This window comes from Culex quinquefasciatus, chromosome 1 (assembly GCF_015732765.1).
Source record: "Culex quinquefasciatus strain JHB chromosome 1, VPISU_Cqui_1.0_pri_paternal, whole genome shotgun sequence".
Lineage (NCBI taxonomy): Eukaryota > Metazoa > Arthropoda > Insecta > Diptera > Culicidae > Culex > Culex quinquefasciatus.
In genome coordinates, this window is record NC_051861.1 from 91,667,125 (window position 1) to 91,690,913 (window position 23,789).

General features: G+C 40.8%; 1 protein-coding gene across 1 annotated transcript; it reads right to left on the reverse strand.

The window, feature by feature from the left end:
* Positions 1-1,761: 1,761 nt before the first annotated feature.
* Positions 1,762-22,988, reverse strand: LOC6040446 (ras-related protein Rab-39B). The gene is made up of 2 exons (XM_038255139.1): positions 22,327-22,988; positions 1,762-2,980 (listed from the first exon to the last, which is right to left on the reverse strand). Exons 1-2 carry the CDS (start codon positions 22,432-22,434, stop codon positions 2,429-2,431), a joined length of 660 nt encoding a protein of 219 aa, XP_038111067.1. The 5' UTR covers positions 22,435-22,988; the 3' UTR covers positions 1,762-2,428.
* Positions 22,989-23,789: the final 801 nt, after the last annotated feature.

Consider the following 23,789-nt stretch of genomic DNA (forward strand, 5'->3'; position numbering starts at 1 on the left):
CTGTTGAGGAGAGATGATTGCGAACGCGGGAATGAGAGAGAAAAAGAGAATGTCACACAGTTTTTGCTTTTTCTACAATGTATTCCTTATGGGAGAAATATCATTTTTACCAATCGAATCGGGTGCTCCATTCTTGGTCAGTGAAAGTTGGGATTTGATATTTCGGACATGATAATTGTATTCGCGGAGAAATGAAAGTTTGATATTTTTACAACCCTGGGGCGGTCGAACAGCATCCTGAGTATAGCTGGCTCTTCGGATATCCGGATAACTTGTAAGTAAGTAAGTAAATCTTTCCCAGTTCCTGAGGGGAACACCCTTGAAGAGTATCGGGGCCGGCATTTACAAAGCGGATTCAGTGGCAGTTTCATTCTCAACTTAATGTTAACATGTTAAGGTTAATGTTAACATTCCATAGGTCGCCTCCCTAAGGTGTCGTGATAAGGTCCAGTTTGTGACGATACACTACCTTCCCTTTACTAAGCAATCGATTCCAGAAGGGAAAAGATCACCAGTTGTGTTGGTCCGAGCCGGGATTTGAACCCCGATCTACCGCTTACGAGGCGGAAGCGTTACCACTGGGCTACGTGGCTCGGGCATCCGGATAACTTGCAGCATTGATAATTCTACTAGAAAATGAACTGGAACAGCTTTGTTTCACGTCTGTGGGCCGACATTCAGACGAAACAAAATAGTTAGGTATTCAAAAGACCTTTCATTTTGTATCACATGATTTATGTTCGAATACTGTTATCCAAAAAACTATCCGTTCCGTTACATTTTTATTCTTAAATGTATTTTAGATTACTCAAATATTTTTACCTAAATAATTTTTAGTACTGATACGATTTCCCTAAATTTTTCTTCATTTGATAGATTGAAAAAAATATATTTGATTTTATATAGAAAAAAAAATGTAAATTATCCGGATATCCGAAGTCCCAGCTCTAATCCTGAGAGGATGGTCCTCGTTCATTCTCGCGATGTGGCCGGCCCACCCAAAGCCTTTCGATCTTCGCCAAGTTCACGATGGTCGGTTCTCCAAGGAAAGCGTGCACTTCATGGTTCATGCGCCTTTACCACTTGTTCTAAGGTGTACGTAGTTAACCGTAGATCGTGCGTAGCACCGTCCGTTCAAAAACTTCAAGGTCTCGTTCGTCCTCTCGCTGCAGTGCAGCGTCCAGATCTCGTGGCCATAGAGGGCAACTGGTCTAATCAGCGTCGTGTACAAAGCTTTGTGACCCGTTGCACACGGTTAGATTTCCAGGTTCCAATCCAGGCACGATTTGCAGAGAAAATAAGAGTCTAGATCTCAAAGCTTGTTTCGTTGTCGACAGTTACCAGCGAACCCAAGTTCACGAACTCGCTCACCTCCTCCAGCACATCACCATCCACAGCTAAAGGGGTGAGTCTTGTGAGGGGCCGCCTCCTTTTGAGCCCCATCCTCTCATTCTGTACGTCCTATTCATGGTCAGTCCAATCCGTCTTGCTTCCGTCTTCAAGTCTGTGTAAACTCCTTTAACCCTCTCTAGGTCTGTCGCCATTTTTTATGTAATGTTACCATGCTTTTGTTTAAAACTTTGCTGTTTCTGCTATATAAATCTTTTTATTAATTTTTTGCTCTTCAAGGAAGTATTTTCATGCGGCGTATCCACAATAATTGCCGTCATGATTGCCACCACAGTTGGCGCACTTTATGACCAACTATGGTTACGTTCTGTTGGTTATCGTTTGTGGATATTCTCAGCAATATACGTACTATTTTCAAGATTACATAATTTATTTCAATTTCCAGTATTTTTCTTAAAGTAAACAGTTGCATGTTTTGTTTTTCGACTACGTTACTAAATTAGTAATTATTATACTATATACATATAAAAATGTGTGTTCATAATTTTTCTTCTTTTCATTACTCACTAAAACTGACTTTTTGTAAACTATCAAACAAAGAAAACAAACAGTCGCCGGAACGTTAATTGAAAAATTGAAAATAAAGTAAAAGGAATAGAAAAAAAAGTTATAGAAAAGAAAAAACTTACAAAAAAAGCACCGACCATTCTTACGTACCACAACACAGGACAAAAATAAAAGGGAAAGGAAACAAACAAGTGCTAACGACGTTCGCTTTTGTTTTCCGCTCTGACTATGGCCAAAACCGAAACTTCTAATCCCAATATATCACATCGTTGTAATTTAGCAGTATATCAATATCGTTTGAGTCTTTCCTTTTAGTTTTCTTTTTGCTTCCTCGACCAATTAGTTCTCTATTCGAAATGCTCTAATAATTTTGCATTGTTCATCAACTTGTATCGTCAATTTTTACGGTAAACAAAAACGTGTGTTTTGAGGGGTGGGAAACAGAACTTTGGGGAGGGAGGAGGTTACAGATTTTGTTACACAGCGCTCTCTTAAATCGAAAGAAAAAGGTTTAACAACACGAACTCCGCGCCGATTCCGCCACCACGAGGTTAAAGTCTAAATTGCTCGGCCTGGGGAAGCCCTTCTTGATGCCGTCCCAGCCGTCCTCGACCTTGTACTCGCCGGACTGGATTCGGTTGTACACTTCCTGGGTGACCAGGCTGAACGCTTCCCGCACGTTGACGCCCGTCCGGGCCGAAGTTTCCACAAAGATGAGCCCGTGCTGTTCGGCGAAGGAACGCGCCTCTTCCACGCTCACCTCACGCCGCTGGACGCCATTGTTAACGAGGTCCAGCTTGCATCCGACCAGCGCAAAGACCGGCCGGTGCGGTTCGATGTGCCGCTTGGCCTCCATCATCCAGAGGGGAATGTGCTCGAAGCTGGCGTGGTTCGTGATGTCGTACACGAGCAGCACGCCGACCGAGTTGCGGTAGTAGGATTTCGTGATCGATCGGAACCGCTCCTGGCCGGCGGTGTCCCACAGCTGCAGCTTGATGCGGGTGCCGTCCTTCACCTCGATGAGATGTGCGAAGAAGTCGACGCCCACGGTCGGGTCGGATAGCTGGAAGGATAGAAAGGGTGAGAAAAATCGTAAATAACTTTTCAAAAAGCAAAATCAGGCTAGCGGATTCGGAATTTCACTCTCTAGTCCATTGTAAGTAGTCTTTTGAGTAAGCTACTCTCTAGTATGACCGATTTTTTCTACATCATTAATTTTGGAAAAAAAGGTCAAGTTCCCCAGAGGGCAGAGTACTAACTATGGAGTCAAAGTCTGTAAGTTATGACAAGTCGTAAAGGTAAGAACAAGATTGTCCGTAAGGACTGAACGCAAACGCAAAATTTTGCGCCTGTCATCATAGCCTGCCAGTCATCGACCATTGAACAAAGCAACCCCTGTAGATTGTTCGACTGACAGTCGTTGGAAAGATCGAACTGGCACAGCGTTCTGCGTTCACCACTGCGTCGAACGGACAATCTTGTTCTTAGCTTAATCGTACTAAAAGGTATCCAACTCCACAGTCCTGATATCTTTTACCATTACAACAACAAAAAGCAAATAATTCAGTTTTTAAGCGCATTTTGAATCAATCATAGAATGGGACTGTCCCTTTGGAGAATCCATCCTGTTTAGCACTATTACTATAATTAAAATATACTTACCAGGCCGCACAGGCTTCAAAGATTTCCGATTTGGGTTTGAACTGGTGATACACTCACAACAGAGAGGTGATCTATTAAGCCACTACATGCTATAGTTTAAGTCATCTTAAAAGTATTTTGTGATCATGATAGAGTACCAAAAAACACAAAACACAATAATGCAGCTCGAAGCACTTTACCAAACTTAATCATTTACAGAAATTCTCCGTGTGGTTTCCACCACAGTTCGCGCACTTTTTTTTTTTTTTTTTTTTTTATTAGGTTGCTGGCCTCTTGTTGCCATAAGTTGGCCAAGTTTTGATTCTTCTACAGCACTTTACAGATCGATAGCAGCATCATCAAAAAACTTCACGATGGCCCGCAAAACAACATCGTTTTGTGATTTCAACACAAGCTCCAAGTCCGGGATTTCCTTTTGGGACACAATCGCCCTCCACAGGGCACGTCGATCATCATCGTACAGGTCACAGGTGAACAGCAGGTGGTCTGGAGTAGCAGATGATTCGCCGCATTGGCACGTTGCGTCCTCAAAATGTTGTTCCTCCACAGATGCGCAGGAAGTCTGGAATGGTTGCTAATTAGTTTCGACAGCACTACTATTTCCCGCCGGTTGTAGTTTCTATCCGCAAACCACGGGAAGTGTCCACAGTGGAACTATTTTGTTGCAGAATCTCCCCTTGGTTCCATTATCCCAGTCCAACTGCCATGCTCCATCGCACGTTTGCGTGCTGGGAAACTAATGTCGAGACTCGTAAGATTGTAGTTTTCTGATCCACCAGTAATCCGTGCTTGGTTAGCTGCGCGATCTGCTGCCTCATTCAATGGGACACCCCGGTGTGCGGGGACCCACATGAAAGTGACATTAGCGCCCCGTTCAGAAATCTGGGAGATGAACCGCTTTATTTCGAACCACACACTCGGCTGATGGGAGGATACCCGGCTGTTAGACAGACTCATCAAGCTGCTCAGGCTGTCAGTTAGCACAACGTATTCTCCAGCACCGGATCCAGCAATAATTTCCACCGCTTGTCGCAGCGCCAGCAACTCAGCGTGGAAAATGGACAGCAGTTTGTGCGTTTTGGTACTGTGTACGGTGCGCATGCGGCTGTCAACAACCGCGTAGCCCACTCCGTTTCCGTCCTTCGATCCATCCGTTGCTAGCAGAGTTGCATTAGAATAATTACGTTGGATTTCTGCTTCTACTTGATCACTGGCGGGTTGATGCAACCCTTCCTGCATAGCTCGATGAACAGAAAGGTCGACCTTTACAGCCACGCGGCGAGTGTCTAGGTCGAACTGGAAACATGGCAGGGTGTCTCTCGTGCTCAATCAACCACTGAAAGCTCGATACTGCAAGATATTACGTCGAATCCACGTTGACGATTGCCCTTCCAAGGTCGTGTTGACAAATCTTTCATGCCATGGTAGAAGGGAAAACGGCGCTCAACAAACTTCATTGTCGCCATTTCTCTCCGGTGTTTCAATGGCATCAGTCCACTCAGCACTTCTAGAGAACCCGTGTGTGTCGTTTTGTAGATCCTAATGCAATCCTGATACAGCTCCATTGAATGCGATCAAGGATGATCGTATCAGCTTGCGGTGCACCGGTGAAGAAGATTGAGGCGTACTCCAGGATTGGTCTGATGCAGGATTTGAAGATGGTCAACAAGGCCGCCGGATCAGCACCCCAGGACTGTCCAGCTACCGACCGCATGAAATTAGTGTAGGTGGCAGCTCGATGCTTTACGTAAAGAAAATGTTTTCGCCAGGAAAGCGTTGGTAAGATGCAGCCCCAAAGTTTGATGCTTCGCAGATATGGTACAGGTAATCCGTCGACGGTTAGAACCGGTGTCCTATCGTCGTCAACTGCTCGTCTCGAGAAGATTATGGAACTACATTTGCTCGGAGCTACCCGTAGAGCCAATGCGTTGATTCTGCCTACCACTTCGTCTATCGCCGTCTGGATGTTACGAATGCTTTCGTCGAGGTTTGCTCCTCGACACGCCACTGTTATGTCGTCTGCAAAATCCAGGTAGAAAACCCCCGCGATACGGAATCCGAAGAGGCTGAAGATCACGATGTTGAAACACAGAGGACTCAACGGAGACCCTTGCGGTAGTCCAACCCATGTCACCCGTTGAATTGGGTTACCATCCAAAACCGCGTGGAGCAGACGTTCCTTGAACAGACTGTACACAGCCTTGACGAGGCACTCGCTGATTCCCAATCGGCGCATCTGTGCTACTAGCACCTCAATCTGTACGTTGTCGTAAGCGCCTTCAACATCAACACTACACGCGATGACGTGCTGATTGTTGTTCAACGCCAGCTGAACTTGGTCCACCAGGATGTGTAGCGCATCTAGAGTACCTTTCCCTTTCCGAAAACCGCATATTTCGTGAGGAAAAAGTTTGTTGCTCGATGTACCACTCGATCTTCTTCTTTTATCATATTTTCGTAACATTTACGAAAACATGAGGCGAGTGCGATCGGGCGGAAGGAACTGGCGTCAGACGGAGGTTTACCGGGTTTGAGGATCGGTATGACCTTGAAGACTTTCCAGGCTTCTGGAATCCGGCCGGTGTCGAAGATGTCATTGTATATGCGAAGGAGTTTCATTTTTGCAGTGAAAGGCAAATTGCGCATAACCGAGTAGCAAATGCCGTCCACGCCCGGTGCGGTGTCTTGCCCCGGCTTGATGGCACTGTCCAGATCGTTTGTGGTGAAATAAGCTCCGGCTGTAGTACAGCTGCAGTTGCATTGGTTGAATTCCAGGGGTTCTCTGCTGGTCGATGGGGGAGCCAACTTGTCGAGTAGCTTGTTAAGCTGAACTTCGTCCCGCAACCGATGATTCGCTCCAGTGACACGGTTCTTGTATCGCCGCCCGAGACGCCAAAGTTTCTGGACAGACGTTTGGGAATCGAAGGAATCACAAAGTGACCTCCACGATTCTCGTTGCTTCCTGTTGACTAGACTTTGAATGTTGCTCTGCATCCGTATAGATGCAGTAACTTTCGTAGTCTAATTTTCTCCGCCATGCTCTGAACTTGTCCCTTCTGTCCTCCAGCGCCGTTTGCAGTTCCGTATCCCAGTAGGGCTGCGGTAGCTTTCTCACCTGGGTGGACGATTTAGTTGGTGTTGCATCCGTTAGGCTTCGCCACACCGTCTCGAAAATACTTCGTAACTTGCTGTAGGGCTCAGCAGCTTAACTCTTTCGTCCAGCAGCGTGGAGAACTTTTCCCAGTCAAGCCTTTTGTAGTTTATTCCCGGTTGCTGTTCTTCCACCACTTCCGTTGTCGTGCCGAAAGTAATCGGAAGATGGTCGCTACCGTAGGGGAAATCTAACGGAGCCCACTCGAAGAGTAAGCTGATGTCCGCTGAGGCAATGGTCAAGTCAATAGCACTTGGTAAACGATTTGCGTCGAACCGTGTGTAGCTGCCATCGTTCAAAACTACAAATCTCGACACATCCAGAGCCGCCAGAAGGTTCGTTCCACGCTGGTTCTGAATGTCTCCGCCCCAAGCTGGATTTTTAGCGTTCCAATCCCCTGCCAGGATGCACGGTTGAGGGATGCTGTTGAAGAAGTCTTCGAAGGTGTTTTGCGACACGACCGTGTTCGGGTGAATATACACCGAAACGATCGTCAGCTTTCCGAGTCGGCAGCGAACTTGACAGGCCACTGCATCTATTTCCTGCGGGGTTGGGATGTCCAGCGATGTGGGATTTAGGTCGGTTCTAGCAGCTACGAGTACACCCCTGGAGTTGCTTTGATGATCTTTCCGGAACAGATGAAAGCCTGGAATGTCGAAATTGGCTGCAGAATCCAGGTGGCTTTCACAGATACATAGGATCGAGGAGTGGGTAGAATTAATCAAATTGATGATACTTGCCTTTTTACTCAGGCTCCTCTGCAGTTCCACTGTAGGAACTGCAGAGGGAATGCCTGGGCTGGGGTGCCCTTGGTGGTTTATTATAACCGGAGAGTACCGATGTAGTCATCGGTCCTCTGGGCTAGGATGTCAAACAGTCTGGCCTTGAGAGCATCTTCTAGTCGGTCATCTGGAATCTCGCTAGGCGGCGCCCCCAGCACGCCGCTGATTGCTAGTGTGGCCTCATCGGAGTTGATGGCCTGTTGATAGCGTTACGGATTCCTTCTTCGATGTGTACGGTGAGTCGCGGGATCTCTTCTTCCTCAGAGCTGTCATCAGTGTTGTCGTCGAGACACTTGCGCTTAGCTGGTTTAGACTGTGCTCCCGAGGTTGACGGCGCCGGGATGGTTTCCTCAGTAAGAGTGCTCACCGGTTGACTGACCGAGGTCTCTTCAGCTAGACCAGCGGTAGAGAACCAGTCCGTTTTTCCTTGAGAGTGCGCTTCCTTCCGTTTTTGGTCATCCTCTTTGCGCTTGATAGCTTTCGGACAAGCTTTGGTGTCGTCCGCTTCGTGATTGCCCTTGCAGTTAATGCAGACTGGAACGGCGACCTCGCATGCATGCTCAGCAATCGTGGTTGTTATTTCTTGGGCACACTTCTTGCAGCGCGCTTTACCTCTGCAGTTTTTTTCCCCATGGCCCATACGCCAACATTTGCGGCATTGGCGAGTATGGTAGACGTACTCCTTGACCGGGTACAGCACCTGGTTGATGATGAGATGGGTTGGTAGTTTTTGGCCTTCGAAGGTAACCACAACAGTGGTTAGCATCTTGTCAACACCGTCGACGCGCTTTCATACGACGCGTCTCGACAATTTTGGGGTTATGGAGCTGCATCATTTTCCCTTGTCGAACGTCGTAGCGTTCGCCAAGTCATCTTCGTCAACCTCCAACTCAATGTGTGCAACTCCCAGTACTTCGACGAGGCGTTGCGGGATCGAAAATTGACGTTCTTGATTGTCCGGGTGGCAACGAGGTCATTCGCAGCCTGCCCGGTCCTCATAAGAATTTTCATGCGTCTCCTGGACAGAACTACGGCACGTACGTAGTCCTGCTGGTACATGCCAATGATGGTCTTAGAGAGGTTTGTTGGTCGTAGATTGTCCTCTCCGGTAGCTTCCGCAATGACCAAGAACGGACCGGTCGCCTCGTCTGGATATTGTCTCACCCGACGAGTAGTGGCCTCCGTCGTAGTCATTCTTCTCGGCTTGCGGTAGCTATTCAATCGGCGAACAATGTGGACGGTGGTGCTATTGTGTAGCAGCTTCAGTGCGAAACGACTGTGACTCACGGAGGCTCAAACAGAACTGCAGTTCGCGCACTTGACGCGCGCACTTTGTGCCAGAGCTGGTATTTTTGCGGTCTCACCGCACATTACGCACCGGGGTGGGTTTCCGATGTTAAACTTTGACGCCCGCCAGGTGTCTCTCCAGGTCGGAGATTGGATGGTCTGGAAATCCCGGAAGGAGGATTATCACTGGGACTTTCTCTGCTGGGTCAAGTCCGAAGAATAGGAAGATTCGAAACTTCAGCTTTTTTTTAAGAGGTCCAATAAGCTAAATTTCCAGTTTTTGATTTTTGAGTGTTTTTGAAACCGTCTCGAGGTGTTAAAAAACACCCAAAAAGCAAAAACTGCAAATTTGGTTTATGGTTTGTTTACCTTTCTCCGCTGCGCTGGTAGACGAACTTTGCGGGTTTTTCAAGGCCGCACTCGAACTGCTACTGCCAATGCCAACCTTTGGCATTGCTGGAGGAGCATAATCGCTGCTAAAAATGGTCAATTACGGCAAAAATCGAGAAGTTTTAAGAGCACATGGCTATTATCGGCTAGTGTTGCCGTTTCCGATGTCGTTGAAGAAGATATTAGACTATTGCAAACAAACCAACAACCTCGCACTTTTTCGCATTTGACAGTTTGCCGAACAAGACAAGATGTATGCAAGCTGACGTTTCTGCAAACAAATATTGGCGAACAAACAATATTGTCAAACTGTCAAAACACAACCAACGAGATCATCGAAGCCAAATGCTTCAATTGCGGTGGCGACCATTCGACCAAGAATCGAAGCAGCCCAAAACGTGCTGAGTTTGACAAGTGACGACGAGGCACCAACCAAATCGTCGCAAAACACCACCAGCATTCACGGACGTGGATTTTCCTGCTTTGGCGTCACCTGGAGCGGGAACTGCTCGAGTGGTTCCAAATCTGCAGCCATTGCCGTTGAATCAGCGGCAAAAAGTAGCAGAGAATACAACACCTCCAGGCTTCAGTCAGCAACCGAGGGAAAACCAACCAGCATCAACGGGCGAAAGCAGTAGTGACCTGTTTTCACCACAATATTTTCATCGAGATGACAACAACACTGCTTGGTTGCAAAACTCGTGCAGAACAAGTGAGAACGCTTGGAGGATTAACTTAAAATACAGTTCGTAGTTTATTCGCTCTAATGATTTTGAATAATTCAAAGAATTCTTATTTTAGATTTAAGTTAGGATAAGTTGTTGAAGTGATTTTTCTTTTTTACCCAAATGTATTCAATATATAACAATTTGAAGTTAACAAATGAATGTGAACAGTTAATAATAAAACGAAAAATACAACAAAGATGAAGACCATTAAACCATACTTAGCATGTAAAAGAAATGTAATTATTATAAGAAAGTTCAATAAAGACATATTTAATTTCAAAATTTTGACTGTTTGACAAAATTTTGAAATTAAATATGTCTTTATTGAACTTTCTTATAATAATTACATTTCTTTTACATGCTAAGTATGGTTTAATGGTCTTCATCTTTGTTGTATTTTGTCAAACTGTCAAAATATGCGAGTTTGTTTGTTTGCCGTAGTCTAATACCTCCTTGAGAAGTTAATTTTATACACTGGTGGTTTCAGGCCTGTCAGAGCCTGGCCACGCTACTGATGTTATAGCTTTTCCTCAGTGAGGAAGGTAAACACTGTAATTAGTATTATTGATTGTAACGTCATAAAAAAGGTGTAAACTCCAAATATTTTAAAACTGGGCTCAGATGTCGTTAACGTTAACAGTTATAGGGTATTTTAACCATTAGTGGATCCCCTAGTAGAGGCGAAGCACATTTTTCACAAATTTTCAATATTTTAAGTACTTTTTCATAACCCTTTGTACAAAACAATGAAATCTGAAGTCTTTTGAACAATTTTGACTATTTGTTTCATTAGTTTATTTGTTTTTGTGCAGAAAAATAGCCATCTGAAAAAAAATTTTTTTCCTGTAATGGACCCCCTTTTCCTATAGTGGACCCGGGTCCATAATCCGATTGTGGACCCGGGTCCACTATAGGCAAACTGTTATTTTTAAACCAAATTTAACCGATATTTGATGTTTTGATGCATGGTGTAGGTCTAATGATAGATATAATAAATAAAAGATGGATTCTGCTCACTTTTTATCATAAACAAATATGTTTTGTTAACAAATTTGGCTTCAAACAACTATAATAGCAAACAGACATTTAAACACATTTATTTCCGAAAAAGATCAGAGAAAACGTTTCAAAAACCACTGTAAACATAAAATAATTAAAACAAAAGTAATTTTGATGCACATTTTTTCATATTAATTACATAAATGGTTGACCGAAACTAAACAATAGATTTTTTTACAGTTTCTGATAAAACCACGCATGTTTATTTAAAAAAATGTTTTGTTCTTGATTTATCATTATAAAATATCATTTCAAACTGCAATTATGATGCTTCAGTTAAGTATAATTGACTATAGTTTTGATTAATTATATTTTTTTACGGCTTCAGCCTTTTTTGGTACTTTTAACATGAAACAGCTATATTCATTCTCATAATTGAAAAAATATGCGTTTAGGTTGATAACAACATGCATTCATTCGTTTTAGTTTTCGTTTCGTTTTACGGAGCAAGGTGGGGGACGCGGCCTCAAGTCAGTCCAAGTCCGGTTTCTTGTGGAAAATAGGGTAGTGGCCGAACTAGTATTGCATACCAAATGAACACCACCGGAAGATATAGAGGATCAGGAAGGGGAAGGTGAAAGAAAATTAGTGTAGGTGTGAGTAGTAAGAACTTGGGTGACTTAAGCAGTTACGTTAATCTAAGTTTAACACTGAATAAAGGAAATCTGAAATTATGATTCAAAGTAAAAAGGCCCGGAAGAAATTGAATTATTAGTTAATTAAATGAGAAAATGTAAATAATCGGAGATTTATACAAAGGACACCTATGATGTATTTCAAATTTAAAGGAAATTTTAAAAAAACTGGAAACCGAAAGATGAAAACTAACTTGTCTATGGAATATAAATCTTGATGCATTTTTTTCTGGGCCCCGTCCTGTCGCGTCTGTCAGTAGTCTTATCGTACATTACAACTAGAAGCAGATGTGCAAATGAAATAGTACACTTCGACCAGTTTAACCATTGATTAATGTCCAATCTATTATTTACGAAAAACAAACATTTATCAACAACCTTAACTAAACTTTCTGAATGAAACTTGAATCTCAAACTCCCAAATGCCAAACATTCCTTTACCTTGTTTTTAACCCAATAAACATAACTGAACAGTTCATACTTTACAAGTTGAACACTCGTTGTTAAGACGACTATTTCCGTAGTAACAGTTCAATAGGGCGAATCTGCATTTGTAAACAAGCAGTCTATCCCCCTCTTACTTGACGTGAACTGTCACTTGAGCGAAAGGGATAGACTGTCTGTCCACAAATGCAGACGCGCTCCATTGAACTGTTATTACGGATTTCGTGCCTTCCATTTCATTAGGGCACAGAAGCTCTGCACACAAGAGTATATCCCTATCATACATTATGTAAACTGTCATTTGAGTGAGAGAGATGCATCCCTGTTCACAAAAACCATGTGTCCCTTTGAAATGTTAGGCTCCATTTGATCGTCAAAACTCCAGTAGATCCTCGATTCGCAACAATGGTCGATACAACCATAATCCGAAAACCATTAGTTCAACAGATTAACGAATTTTGTCCGATATCATTTCATTACTGATTGATCGAGACTCTATGGATTTTTTTGACTATTCCGAATGGTTAGCATACCACATAAATTGAAATCAGAGATTCTGAAAGCATTACTTAACTCACTTACACACAGATGGAGTCTGGAACTATTAAACAACCTAAAGTTACAAAAAAATACTAACTATTCTGAGTGCCTTGCAACAAAACTAATTTATCAAAATACCAAATCCTAACCTAACACCCACTTTGAAAAAAATCACAATGCCTAGAAGAGGCCTCTCTTACTGTTTTGTGTAAGCGTTGCTGTGCTTTATGAATTTCTACCTATGCTTACGACGTATCAAAAAGATTAAAACCTGTTCAAAGCAGATTTTACAAACAAGAATATTGAGATGCAAATAAAAAAAATCAATATCTTGCAATTTTACATAGTACAATAGTTGTGATTTCTATCAACACAAGTATATAAATATAAAATAAATGTGTGATATATATCAACATCGGAAACCATCTTTGCAAATAGCCCTGAAACGACGGCAACGTGTGGCTCCATCTCCAGGGAGGTTGATAACAACATGCATTCATTGTATGTTTAAGAGAAACTTTTGGTTAAATACACAGTTTTCTTCATTTTTGAAGGTTTAATTAACAGGGGACCACTTTTGGAAAAGTTTGGATTTTCGTTGTGCTGTATTGGACCCCCCTAATTTTTGCTAGAAAATGAGCAGTTCTTCGCTTTATTTTAGTAAAGTTCCTTAAACTTACATTAATTCGACTTGCTGAAGTTAAATAATCAGTCAAACAATGATTGGATAGTTAATTTAATCATACAATATAAATGCAATTTTGTTGTGAAAATGCTAGTGGCCATGGCTGATTTCAGACGTCGAACTCAAAACACTTATTTTGGTTTAAAGAACAATTAAATATCAGTCAACATTGGTTTAAATGATGCTGAACATGCCAAATAAAAGATTTGTAGACAATAACACGCTTGAAATTGTAATTTTATTGAATTTTTCATCAAAAACCCTTCAGAGGGTCCACTATAGGAAAAGGGTCCACTAATGGATAACGTACCCTAGCTTTTTGTTTTCCTTTTTTCAGTAAAAGTAAAAAAAAATCGCGCTTATGTAGAATACGCACTTGCTACTTTGCAGAGAGTCAAAAGTACATTTATTCGTAAAAGCAATCAATTCGTAAACCCGCATCATATTGTCGATTGCACCAAAACTCACCAACTCCCAACAGACGGGCAGAGGTCAAAGTTATTCATTTCCGAAAGCGGCAATTCATCGCCACTGGTTACAACCGAAAAAAGAGCCCATACCGCAAATGACGACAAACGGCTCACGGTGAGTATTTTTTTTTTATTTATTATTTATTATCAAATTCAATTCTCACTTTGTGTACAGTCACTTGCAACCAGCAAAGCAAAACAAAAACAGCAGCACCACGCTCCAATGGAGTCGATTTCAAGGTCCGTTAAGGTTGAGGTGTCTGTTATGGCTTGGTGGCGCGCTCGGGTTATCGAAACTATTTAAAACAAGAGTGCCTGTATGAAACAAAATATATATGACATTTGATCGAAGGAAAATTGAATGATTACTTTCAGCTCCGCCCTACACGTGTTGAGTGGTAATAAAGCGAATCGAAGGGAGTAAATTAATCGCTATCGATTTTCATCTTCAAGCACAGAAACGAGGTAGTAAACAACTAAAACACCGCTTAAAACAAATGCAGACAAGCGAACGGAAAATAAGCAGGCAGTAGTTATAGATACTTTCGCTTTCAGCCACGATTCACCACGAGCTAAACTTTTTGAAAGGCTTCCCATCATCATCAACCGTGCCGGTACGGCTCCGGCCAATTTTGTACGATGGCCCGGAGAGCGCGAAAAGCTGCACCAGCCGGTCGGGTGGCGTGTCTTTACGCTGGAGTTGGTTTCTTGATCGCGACTGGGTGCGATGCACCAGACGCGGATTTGCACCAGTCGATGCGTTGATAAGGTTTGGGGTTTATTATTTCTTATTTTTAATTTTAAATCATGATACAAAATCTGAGAAACTTAATCAGATTGATTACAACCAACGATTCGTCCCGATCTTATCTTCAAATTTCCCAATTAGTTGTGCAATTCTGAAGATCTAAAAAGGCGTCATCTCTCTATGAAGGAAAGGGGGTGGGGGTGTGAATGTTGGCTGATTTTAGTGTGACATACTTAAGGGACCATCCATAAACCACGTGGACACTTTTTTGGGAATGCAATGAAAAGTATTTTTAAGTAATTTGGTATTTTTACGCAAACGCTGATTAAGGCTATAAAATAACTTGAAATTTTGCTTTCTGATTTAACCTCCTAAAGCAACATTCACATATGCTCAATGTAATGATTATGAAACAAAAACCGAACAAACTTCAGCCTAATTAAAGGTTCAATATGCATGTCTCTAACAGGGGCCTGAACTTTATCTACATTAATACAAAAAAATGGCAGCTGTCCATACAACAAATAAATATTAAAAAAAAATGATACAGTTTTTTTTAAGATTCTTGAGAACGGATTTTCTGACCGAGTTGGTGTCTTCAGCAATGTTGTCGAATTTCCAAAAAAAAATGTAACAGTCTGAAAAAAATACTTTTTTTTATAATTCAACTTTTCATAGTTGTTTAATTGACCGTTTTAGCAGAATGCATTACTGTGAATTCAAAGAGACGAGTTTTTCCTTTTAATTCCGCTTTATATTTTAATATCTTGACAGATACGTATTACGTCTTACTACTTGCAGACATATTCAGTGTTCTGTTCTCGAATTTCGACAACTTTTCACACAAAACAAAATGCATTAAACACGTAAAATAACCATCTTTAGATATGTTTTGAATGACAAAAATCCCATATTATCGATATTATCAGCTATCAGAGGCGACTCGTGCCCGGATGTAGTACCGGTTCAATTTGATTTTTTTTAATTCTTTATTATAGAGTTTTTCAGCCGGAGGCTGGTTCAACTCTTTTGGATGATTTGACTTCGTGCTTGAAGTCGACCCGGTTACAATGTTGTTTTTAATAAATATTGATAGATAATAGATCGTAGTAAATTTTTGAACCTTAATGTTAAAAAATGGTTTTGAAGCTTTTGTATTTCCAATGGCTTTTATTTTTATGTTTTATTATTTTTATACTATTATAATTTTCTGTTTATGCAAATAATTAATTACACTTATGATTAAGACTTTTTTATCTCGTTAAAATGTATTTTTAAGATTTAATCATTAGCGTGGCGAATGTGGAAAAATAGAGCAATCGCTCTGCCATCCTTATCGAAATTCAAGGGAAGTGATTGAACATTGTACTAAAATTCAAAACTCTTCATCAGGATGTTCAGAAATAATACCACATCCTTCACAAAGGAAAACTGTTTGTTGGGCTTTTTAAGGCCCAATTAATATTGAGCTAACTTGATTACTATTTAAAAGTTCAATTGACATTTTACTTTGTACTTTTTAGAACCAGGTCGTATCGCTTTTGATCCTTTGTCAAATTTTTAGAGAATTGAATTTACTCACTGTTATGTCCTCATGGTTTTGGAATTTAATTTCTGAATAAAAAGAAGAGCTTCTTCTGATGTTTAAAACAAAACTATATTGACATGAATCCGAGATAATGAAAATATTTGTTTTTAGCATCAGTGAAAAAAAAGTTTTCAGAACAAATTCATGGTACAATATATGATAATAATATATTCAACTAGTGTGAACCGGACCAACAGTCTGAATAAACACAGTCGTTTTGGAGCATTTAATGGCATCAAATCTTGCACTTTTTAGGACTGCATCCGCTTTAAATACAATCATCCTGAAAATAAAATAACGATCATGGTTGAATCTACGATCATAATTCTTCTCATGTGTCCCGAGTCTGGAAAAACACAGTACTTTTTGTTTCAATTGTTTCAATTCAATCTATCAATCACACTATCTAAACTTAACATTACATCACTTTCCAGTAGAGCAAGAATCCACTAGTTACCAAGAAGATCGAAGAGGTTCAACGCGCGCAGTTGAACATTCCAGTTTTAAAACAAGCCATCACCAGTCTGCGCAAAACAGCCTGATGCCTAAAAGTGCGCCAAATATAGAGCAATATCTGTCGTGCTCTCGCGCTCTCTCATTTATTCACGCTCTCAACATGCTGTCACCGCGCTGGCTTGTTTACCTTTTGCAAGCGAGCTAAATCAGCTGGGGCCTGGGGGTGGCATTTCGCTCTCTCCCAAAAATGCTGTCAGTTCACGCTCTCAGATTGAACCAGATTTACCAACACATCGATAATGCCGCTGCATATGAATAGGATGCTCTTTACATGTGTTGATTTTTTTCCGTATGGAGATTTTTTCCCCGACGTTCAGAGGGTCGGTGTGAACGCGACGAGCATTTGCGCGTGGCCCGTCAGGCTGGCTCGCTTTAGTATTGGTGGGTTGTAAAGAGAGGTAAAGAGTAAAGGGTGGCGGGCCAATGCTTTTTTGGTGCATGCAGCGCTGCTGAACATAGGACGTCGATTTTGTTAACGTATATTCAAACAAAAATTGTAATTGTATGTTGCTGGTTGAAAAAGCACCGCGGTACTTAAATAAAAAAAATATCCACATGAAATCGGCTACCTGTTCAATGAACAGGTTGAACAGGTAGACGAGTCGCCTCTGTCAGCTATGGCACTAGACTAGTGGTTCTTAACCTTTTTCGGTCTACTTCTCCATGTTTTTTTTTTCTCAAAATTTATTTTCTCTGAAAAAGCACTTAGAGCATGAGTATTAGGATGTAACAAAAATGACTTTTTGGCGGGCATTTAGGGGTTTGTTCCGGTGGGCATACTGAGCCCAAATCCAAAATATGAGCTTGATTGGACGTAACAGGAGCTGGCGCTCCGCCCTTCAATTTTAAATGGGATTTAACCCGTAAAAAAAGATTTTTTCAAAAATGACATTTTTTGAGGCATTTTGGCCACTGAAGCGTTTACCAAAAACATCACTGGCGTGTAGGCCAGATCCTTGCGCATCTTTTGGTATATATAACATTGAAGTTTGGAGCACCTGGAGTACAGACCTTCAAAGTTTGGCATTTTTCGAAAAATCGGCCCCGGCAAAATCAAATGGCGTCTCGGGCGTCGCGAGGTGCGACGCATATCTTTTTTGCCGGGGCCGATTTTTCGAAAAAATGCCAAACTTTGAAGGTCTGTACCGAGCTCCGGGTGCTCCAAACTTCAATGTTATATATACCAAAAGATGCGCAAGGATCTGGCCTACACGCCAGTGATGTTTTTGGTAAACGCTTCAGTGGCCAAAATGCCTCAAAAAATGTCATTTTTGAAAAAATCTTTTTTTACGGGTTAAATCCCATTTAAAATTGAAGGGCGGAGCGCCAGCTCCTGTTACGTCCAATCAAGCTCATATTTTGGATTTGGGCTCAGTATGCCTACCGGAACAAACCCCTGAATGCCCGCCAAAAAGTCATTTTTGTTACACTCTAATGAGTATGAGCATGAGAGACCACCCATGGTTGTCCTTCTCCGTTACTGAACAGGACCGTAATATCCTATTAGCACTACCACTTAAAGGATTTCTCTTTTCAACAGCATGCATGAATGCGCTGAAAAGATAAACAACAAGATCATCAATACTATAGCAGGTACGAATATGTAACTGTCGTTGGCCACCAACGGTGCCCACCGTGTCAGTTGGTAGATCTCGGGGGAATGGGGCGGGAATGTTAGTTGGCACAGGTTGCTACCAAGGGTGGGTTCTATACGATATCCACACCCCCACGTGTGCCGGAAAAACTACTTCTACCTGGGATTTTGTTAGTGGGTTATAGGGTAATGGTCAGGATTCATCATAGAAGATGATGATGTGACCTAAAAATCAATAAGTTTTGCTTAAAGGATGATGTATTATTCTCAAGGTAAACAATCGGATGCTGCTGATGAGACAATTCTCGGTTATTAGCTGTTGAATTTAGCATAAATGATTCAATCTTAGACAGCCGGTTGTGGAAAGAAGAACCAAAATTGTGTGTAATTAAATGGTGAAATATTATACTCAGCATAACATTTACATGGAGTAGACCGACTATGGAGTAAAAACGATTTAAACTTTTGCTTCACGAGCTTACTTGCGTAGCGGAAGTCTTTTCACGGGAAACGTCTGGTCGAGTTGAAAGGTGGTGTATATCTAGCGCGTAATTTGAAAAGAATCTTCTCATTAAACAATAACAATCATAGAACAAAGAAACCCGGCTGCAATGTGTATCTCGATAAACGAGAAAAACGATCGCGACATCTCAACTACAACATCTACCCGGGTAGGAAAGTAAATTTAAAGGATCGAGCTCACCAATTCAGTGCCTGCTTGTCTCAGGAACACCAAAATATTCCAACGACGAACGCGCAAAATCAAGCGACCCGGCGGAACGACGCACCACATCGATTAAGCATTTAACTAGCAAACCTAAACTTAGCAATTAGCAAAAACAAATAAGAAGTCTAATAACTTCTTGTTGTTTGAAAGAAAGCAAAACCTCCAAAAATATAGCTTGAAAACATTTTTTTTGCATGGTTCTATTTATGCTTGAGCAGATAACAAAATTTAAAAAAATGTCAATAAATAATGTTCTCAAATAAAAAATATACAAAAATTCACAACTGTTTTCAAATGTTACTCTGGTTTAAAAATATTAAATTGAATTAAATTTACAAAGGTTTGTTTAAAAAAAACTAAAACTAACGAAATTCGAAAAGAACAATTTCTTGCTTAAAATAAGAACAATACCAAAATTCAAAGAAATTCTTCAAAAGTCCTTGCATATTTTCAAGAAATACCTTGAGAAATACTCATGTTTGAAAGAACGTGAAAACTTACAGAAATTCTTTTTACAAAACATACAGCTCATTTTGAAGTTGGAAGCTCAAATTCAGAAATTTAAAAATAATTGTATGTATTAATTAAAGTATCAAAGATAGAGCCAGATAAGTATTGAGGATTTTGCCAAAAACATTTGAAAAAACTTTGAATTTCCATTGCATCCTCATTGAAATCCTGCACAACTCGATTCAAAATTTATTCAGCAATTTTCTATAAAATCGAATCAGTTCAAATAAAAGAATTTTTTTTTTTTTTCAAAATGCGAACACCTTGCAAGCGCTTCCCTAACACCGACGGGAAAGCCATGTACCTAAAATGCCTAAAGTTGTTTACTGAAAAAAACACTTGCCTAAAACAGATGTAAACTTAAAAGTACCCCGGATGCATTAAATTTTGCAGGAAAAATTGCGTTTGTAGGGGAAAAATCGAAAATTGTAAGGAGAAATTTGTTTTCCTACGTTTTTTTTAGCAGGTGGCACTGTTTCCACTCAAATATGCTCGACAGGAGAATCGTATAAAAAACTTAATGCTCTACAACTTTATCGAGCAGTCCAAAGCTGTACAAGTTGATCCTGAAAAGTTATAAACGATTGAAAAAATCATTTTTGTATGGAAATCATTCGTTTAACCAACCTTAAGGAGGTCTAATCTACGACAAACAACCAAACGAACTCGCACTTTTTGACTGTTTGCCAGTTTGCCTGATTTGTTTGTTTGCCTGGATTTGTTTGTACAAACGTCAGCCTGCATACATTTCTAGAGTTTTTTTTTCATAGAGCTATCTTACCCGATCTCACGCACACTAGCTTACCATTTGTTTTTGCTGGCGGGTACAAATTTTAACCTAAAAACCTTTCGTGTACAAACACGCAATACATGCGCACGTAGATAACTCTATAGGACTTATAAACTTATGAAAGACAATAGCTTATAGGTCCTTTTCAAAAAAAACTCTAGATTTTGCCTTGTTTGCAAGTGTGCCGCAAACAAGTTTGCGAGTTTGGCAAACTGTCAAACACGAAAAGTGTGAGTTTGTTTGTTTGTCATAACCTAATACCTTCTTCGTCTCGGGTAATAATGTGTTAATCTTTTCCAAATTCAAGATGTAAATAAATAAAATTAAATTGACACTAAACTAAAGTCAGTTTCCAGAAAAAAAATATTTTGAGTGTCCTTACAACCAGGGCTGTGGAGTCGGAGTCGGAGTCGGAGCCGGAGTCGGTGGAGTCGGGTCTTTTTGGGGACCTGGAGTCGGAGTCGGAGTAAAAAGGTAAGCGTCCTTTCCACGAAGATTTTTTTAGGTACATTGATTTGCAATAATAATCTCCAACAGCCATGGCGTGATGTCCATGTACGTCTTTAAAAAAATCAATGGAGCTTTGAAAATATTTTCGTTTAAAATTGTTATTTAAAAAAAGGTGACTTATAAGAAGCACAGTGAATAACAAACTGTGCTTCTTATAAGTGTCAGCCTAAAAGTGAAAAAATAGAATGTTAAATCGATTATTAAGGCCAGCTTTCTTTTAATGATTCATTAAAAAATTACAATTCAATGTTTTAATTTATTAACTTTAATAAATTTAATGCAAATTTAAGGTTAAGTAAATTAACCCAAATTTACTAAAAAAATATTTTTCTGAAAATGCCTTCAAAACTAAAGATATTTTTTTATATCTGTTTCAATTACGTATACAACTTTTTTGTTTTTTCACTTAGAGAGTATTTAAATAATCCTATTTATCAATGTTTTCAAAATAATAGATAACTAACTTTTAAAACATTTAAAAATATGTAGAGTTGGAGTCGGAGTCGGAGCCAACTATTTGTTGAAAGTTGGAGTCGGAGCCGGAGTCGGAGTCGGCTAATCTCAGAAAGCCGAAGTCGGAGTTGGAGTCGGAGTTGGTTGAAACTGAAAGCCGGAGCCGGAGTCGGAGTCGGAGTCGGCTAATCTCAGAAAGCCGGAGTCGGAGCTGTAGTCGGAGTCGTTTGAAATTTGACCCGACTCCGCAGCCCTGCTTACAACAATGCAAATGTTCACTACATCAAAAAGTTGCACAATGGGTAGAGTTTTGCAGGCAAACTATCAATAAGTTAGGACCAGCGAGCGTTTGAGACTTGAACTGTTAGCTCTGAATTAGATGCTAAATAATATATTTTGATTTGCTTTTAAATCTTTTTAAATCATATTTTCTATAAAAACAGAAAATGCGGAAATGTTAGGTATGAGTGGTTCTGAACACTGATGTAATTTCATCCAAATAAAAAAAAAATAGTTGTTTGAAGTCTCAAAAAATGGCTTATTAGCCATCTATTATACTTTATCGCCCAGTCAAAGAGGTACATTCAAATCAATAATTTTCTGATTTGTCATACAAACCATCATTACCAAATTTGAAAGATTGTTAGAAACAGTGATCGTTATCGCTGAAATAATACCAACAAATACTAATCGTCTTAATTCGACTAATTCCCTTGCGCCAAGCTACTTGACAAAGCTGCTTATCAAGCCAGCGATATGCTTGCTTATGCTAATCAGCAGCAGCACCACTACACGACCCGAAATCCGAAAAACACGCACCAGCAAAACCCTCGTCATGTGATTCTCTTTCGTCCAGTTTGTAGAAGCAGTGCAGCAGGAATGCACTGTGCCTTATCAAACTACCCAGCAATGAAGCCGTGAGCTTGAGCTCAATTCCCCTAGAAGGCACTATACTAAATGAGCTAACAAAGCCCCGAAGAATCCTCCTCCGATTGATGATGAAGTGGAGCAGTCAGAATGAAAATAAAGTAAACAGACACAAAGCGAAGCCCCTCAAGGTCACTTCCCTTAATCGAGAGCATTCCGATTATCGGCCCCAGGACGACATGGTGATGATGATGATTCATGGGTTTTGCTTACCTCTGCAAACTTGCCATCGGTGAAGTATTTGAGCAGGGAGGACTTGCCCACGGTGCTATCTCCGATCAGAATGTGTCGAAATTGGTAGTCGAAGATTGGCTCGACCATCGCTGCTGCTGCTTCTACTTCGGAACGCGGGGCCTTAACCTCTTATCTGTGCAGGCGATAAGTGGCGACGATTTTTGTGACCTTAGTGCTGACCACTTTTTGGCCACTTGCCGATTTCGTTTAAGAACAGTCACACACACACACACAAATTGTACACTCCCACTCAGTCGGAACTGCTGGAACTTGTTTTTCTGTGGCGCAAATCTCGCTCTCAATCTTATCAGGAACTCAACTTCCCCCTCAATCTGGGGGCACTTGTTTCTTTTTTTCTTCCTCCGTAAAAATCACGGATCGTCGCCCGCCCTGGACGAAGACGATCGCACTTATGTAAACACTTCTGGCAGTTCCGAAAAAAAAGAGCTGCGACGCAGAAAATGGCCTTTCCACGGGGATGATGGGAAATCTGTGTGTGCGCGAAGAGACAGACAGAAATGCAAACAACGGAATTACACACGGACCAGCGAAAACCTTCCTAATCACTCCGACTAGCGCTAGAGAGGAGCACTCGAAAACGAACGAACAAACACAACCACTGGCTGCAGATGACTACAAAGAAGAAGAGGCAAATATTTTTGACAGCGCTGTTGTTTGTCAAAGGTATCGATCGCAGAGAAACGTCAAAAGTATCGATGTGCACTTTAACTGAAAATTGCGCTTGCAAGCATGCGACTGAGTTCGTTTTCGCACTTTTTCGTACACTGAAAGCCCGACCATGGTAGTTTTAAGAAAATTTGCTAAAAATGCTGCTTATTAAATTAACTTTGGCTTTTTGGTGAAAGTAAACGCAAATGTGGTAAAATGTACCATGCTTCCACAAAATTGCATGGTAGCTAATACAAAATCATTATCATACTCTCCATAATCGAGGGTTAAAATTGCCATACCGCTCTCGACATAGTAAAACCATAGTCTGTGGTAAAACTGACTGCGTTAATCAGTCAATCCAAGCACGGAATGTTTTTAGCAAAAATACGTCGGTGCGTGTTCTCAATTTGACCCTACAATATGGTAGCAACTACCATGGTTGGGTTTTCAGTGTATTAAGAACTTCAATTTTCTTCAAAATTTCTTGAAAATCAATAATTTTGAAACGCAGAAATTTTTAAATTCTTATATTTAAAAATACAGGAAAATCCAATATATTAAATTTAGGAAATAAAAAAAGCAGAATTAGGTACTAAAGCCCTATGCCAATTTTATGCACAACGGTAAAAAACACGATTAAAAACCATTTCTTATCACTTTTTTTCATTTTAATGCAAAATTTTTTTTTTGGCTAGACAACATTTTTTCGATGGATCAACTATGGTCCCCTTGGAACGACCTGTCAAGTAGGAGCTTTTCTGTCAAGAAGG

Coding starts and splice junctions, on each gene's coding strand:
- LOC6040446 (XM_038255139.1), bottom strand. CDS start 22,434: ATGGTCGAGCCAATCTTCGACTACCAATTTCGACACATTCTGATCGGA. Junction 2,981..22,326: donor CCGATGGCAAGTTTGCAGAG/GTAAGCAAAACC, acceptor CTATCCTTCCAG/CTATCCGACCCGACCGTGGG.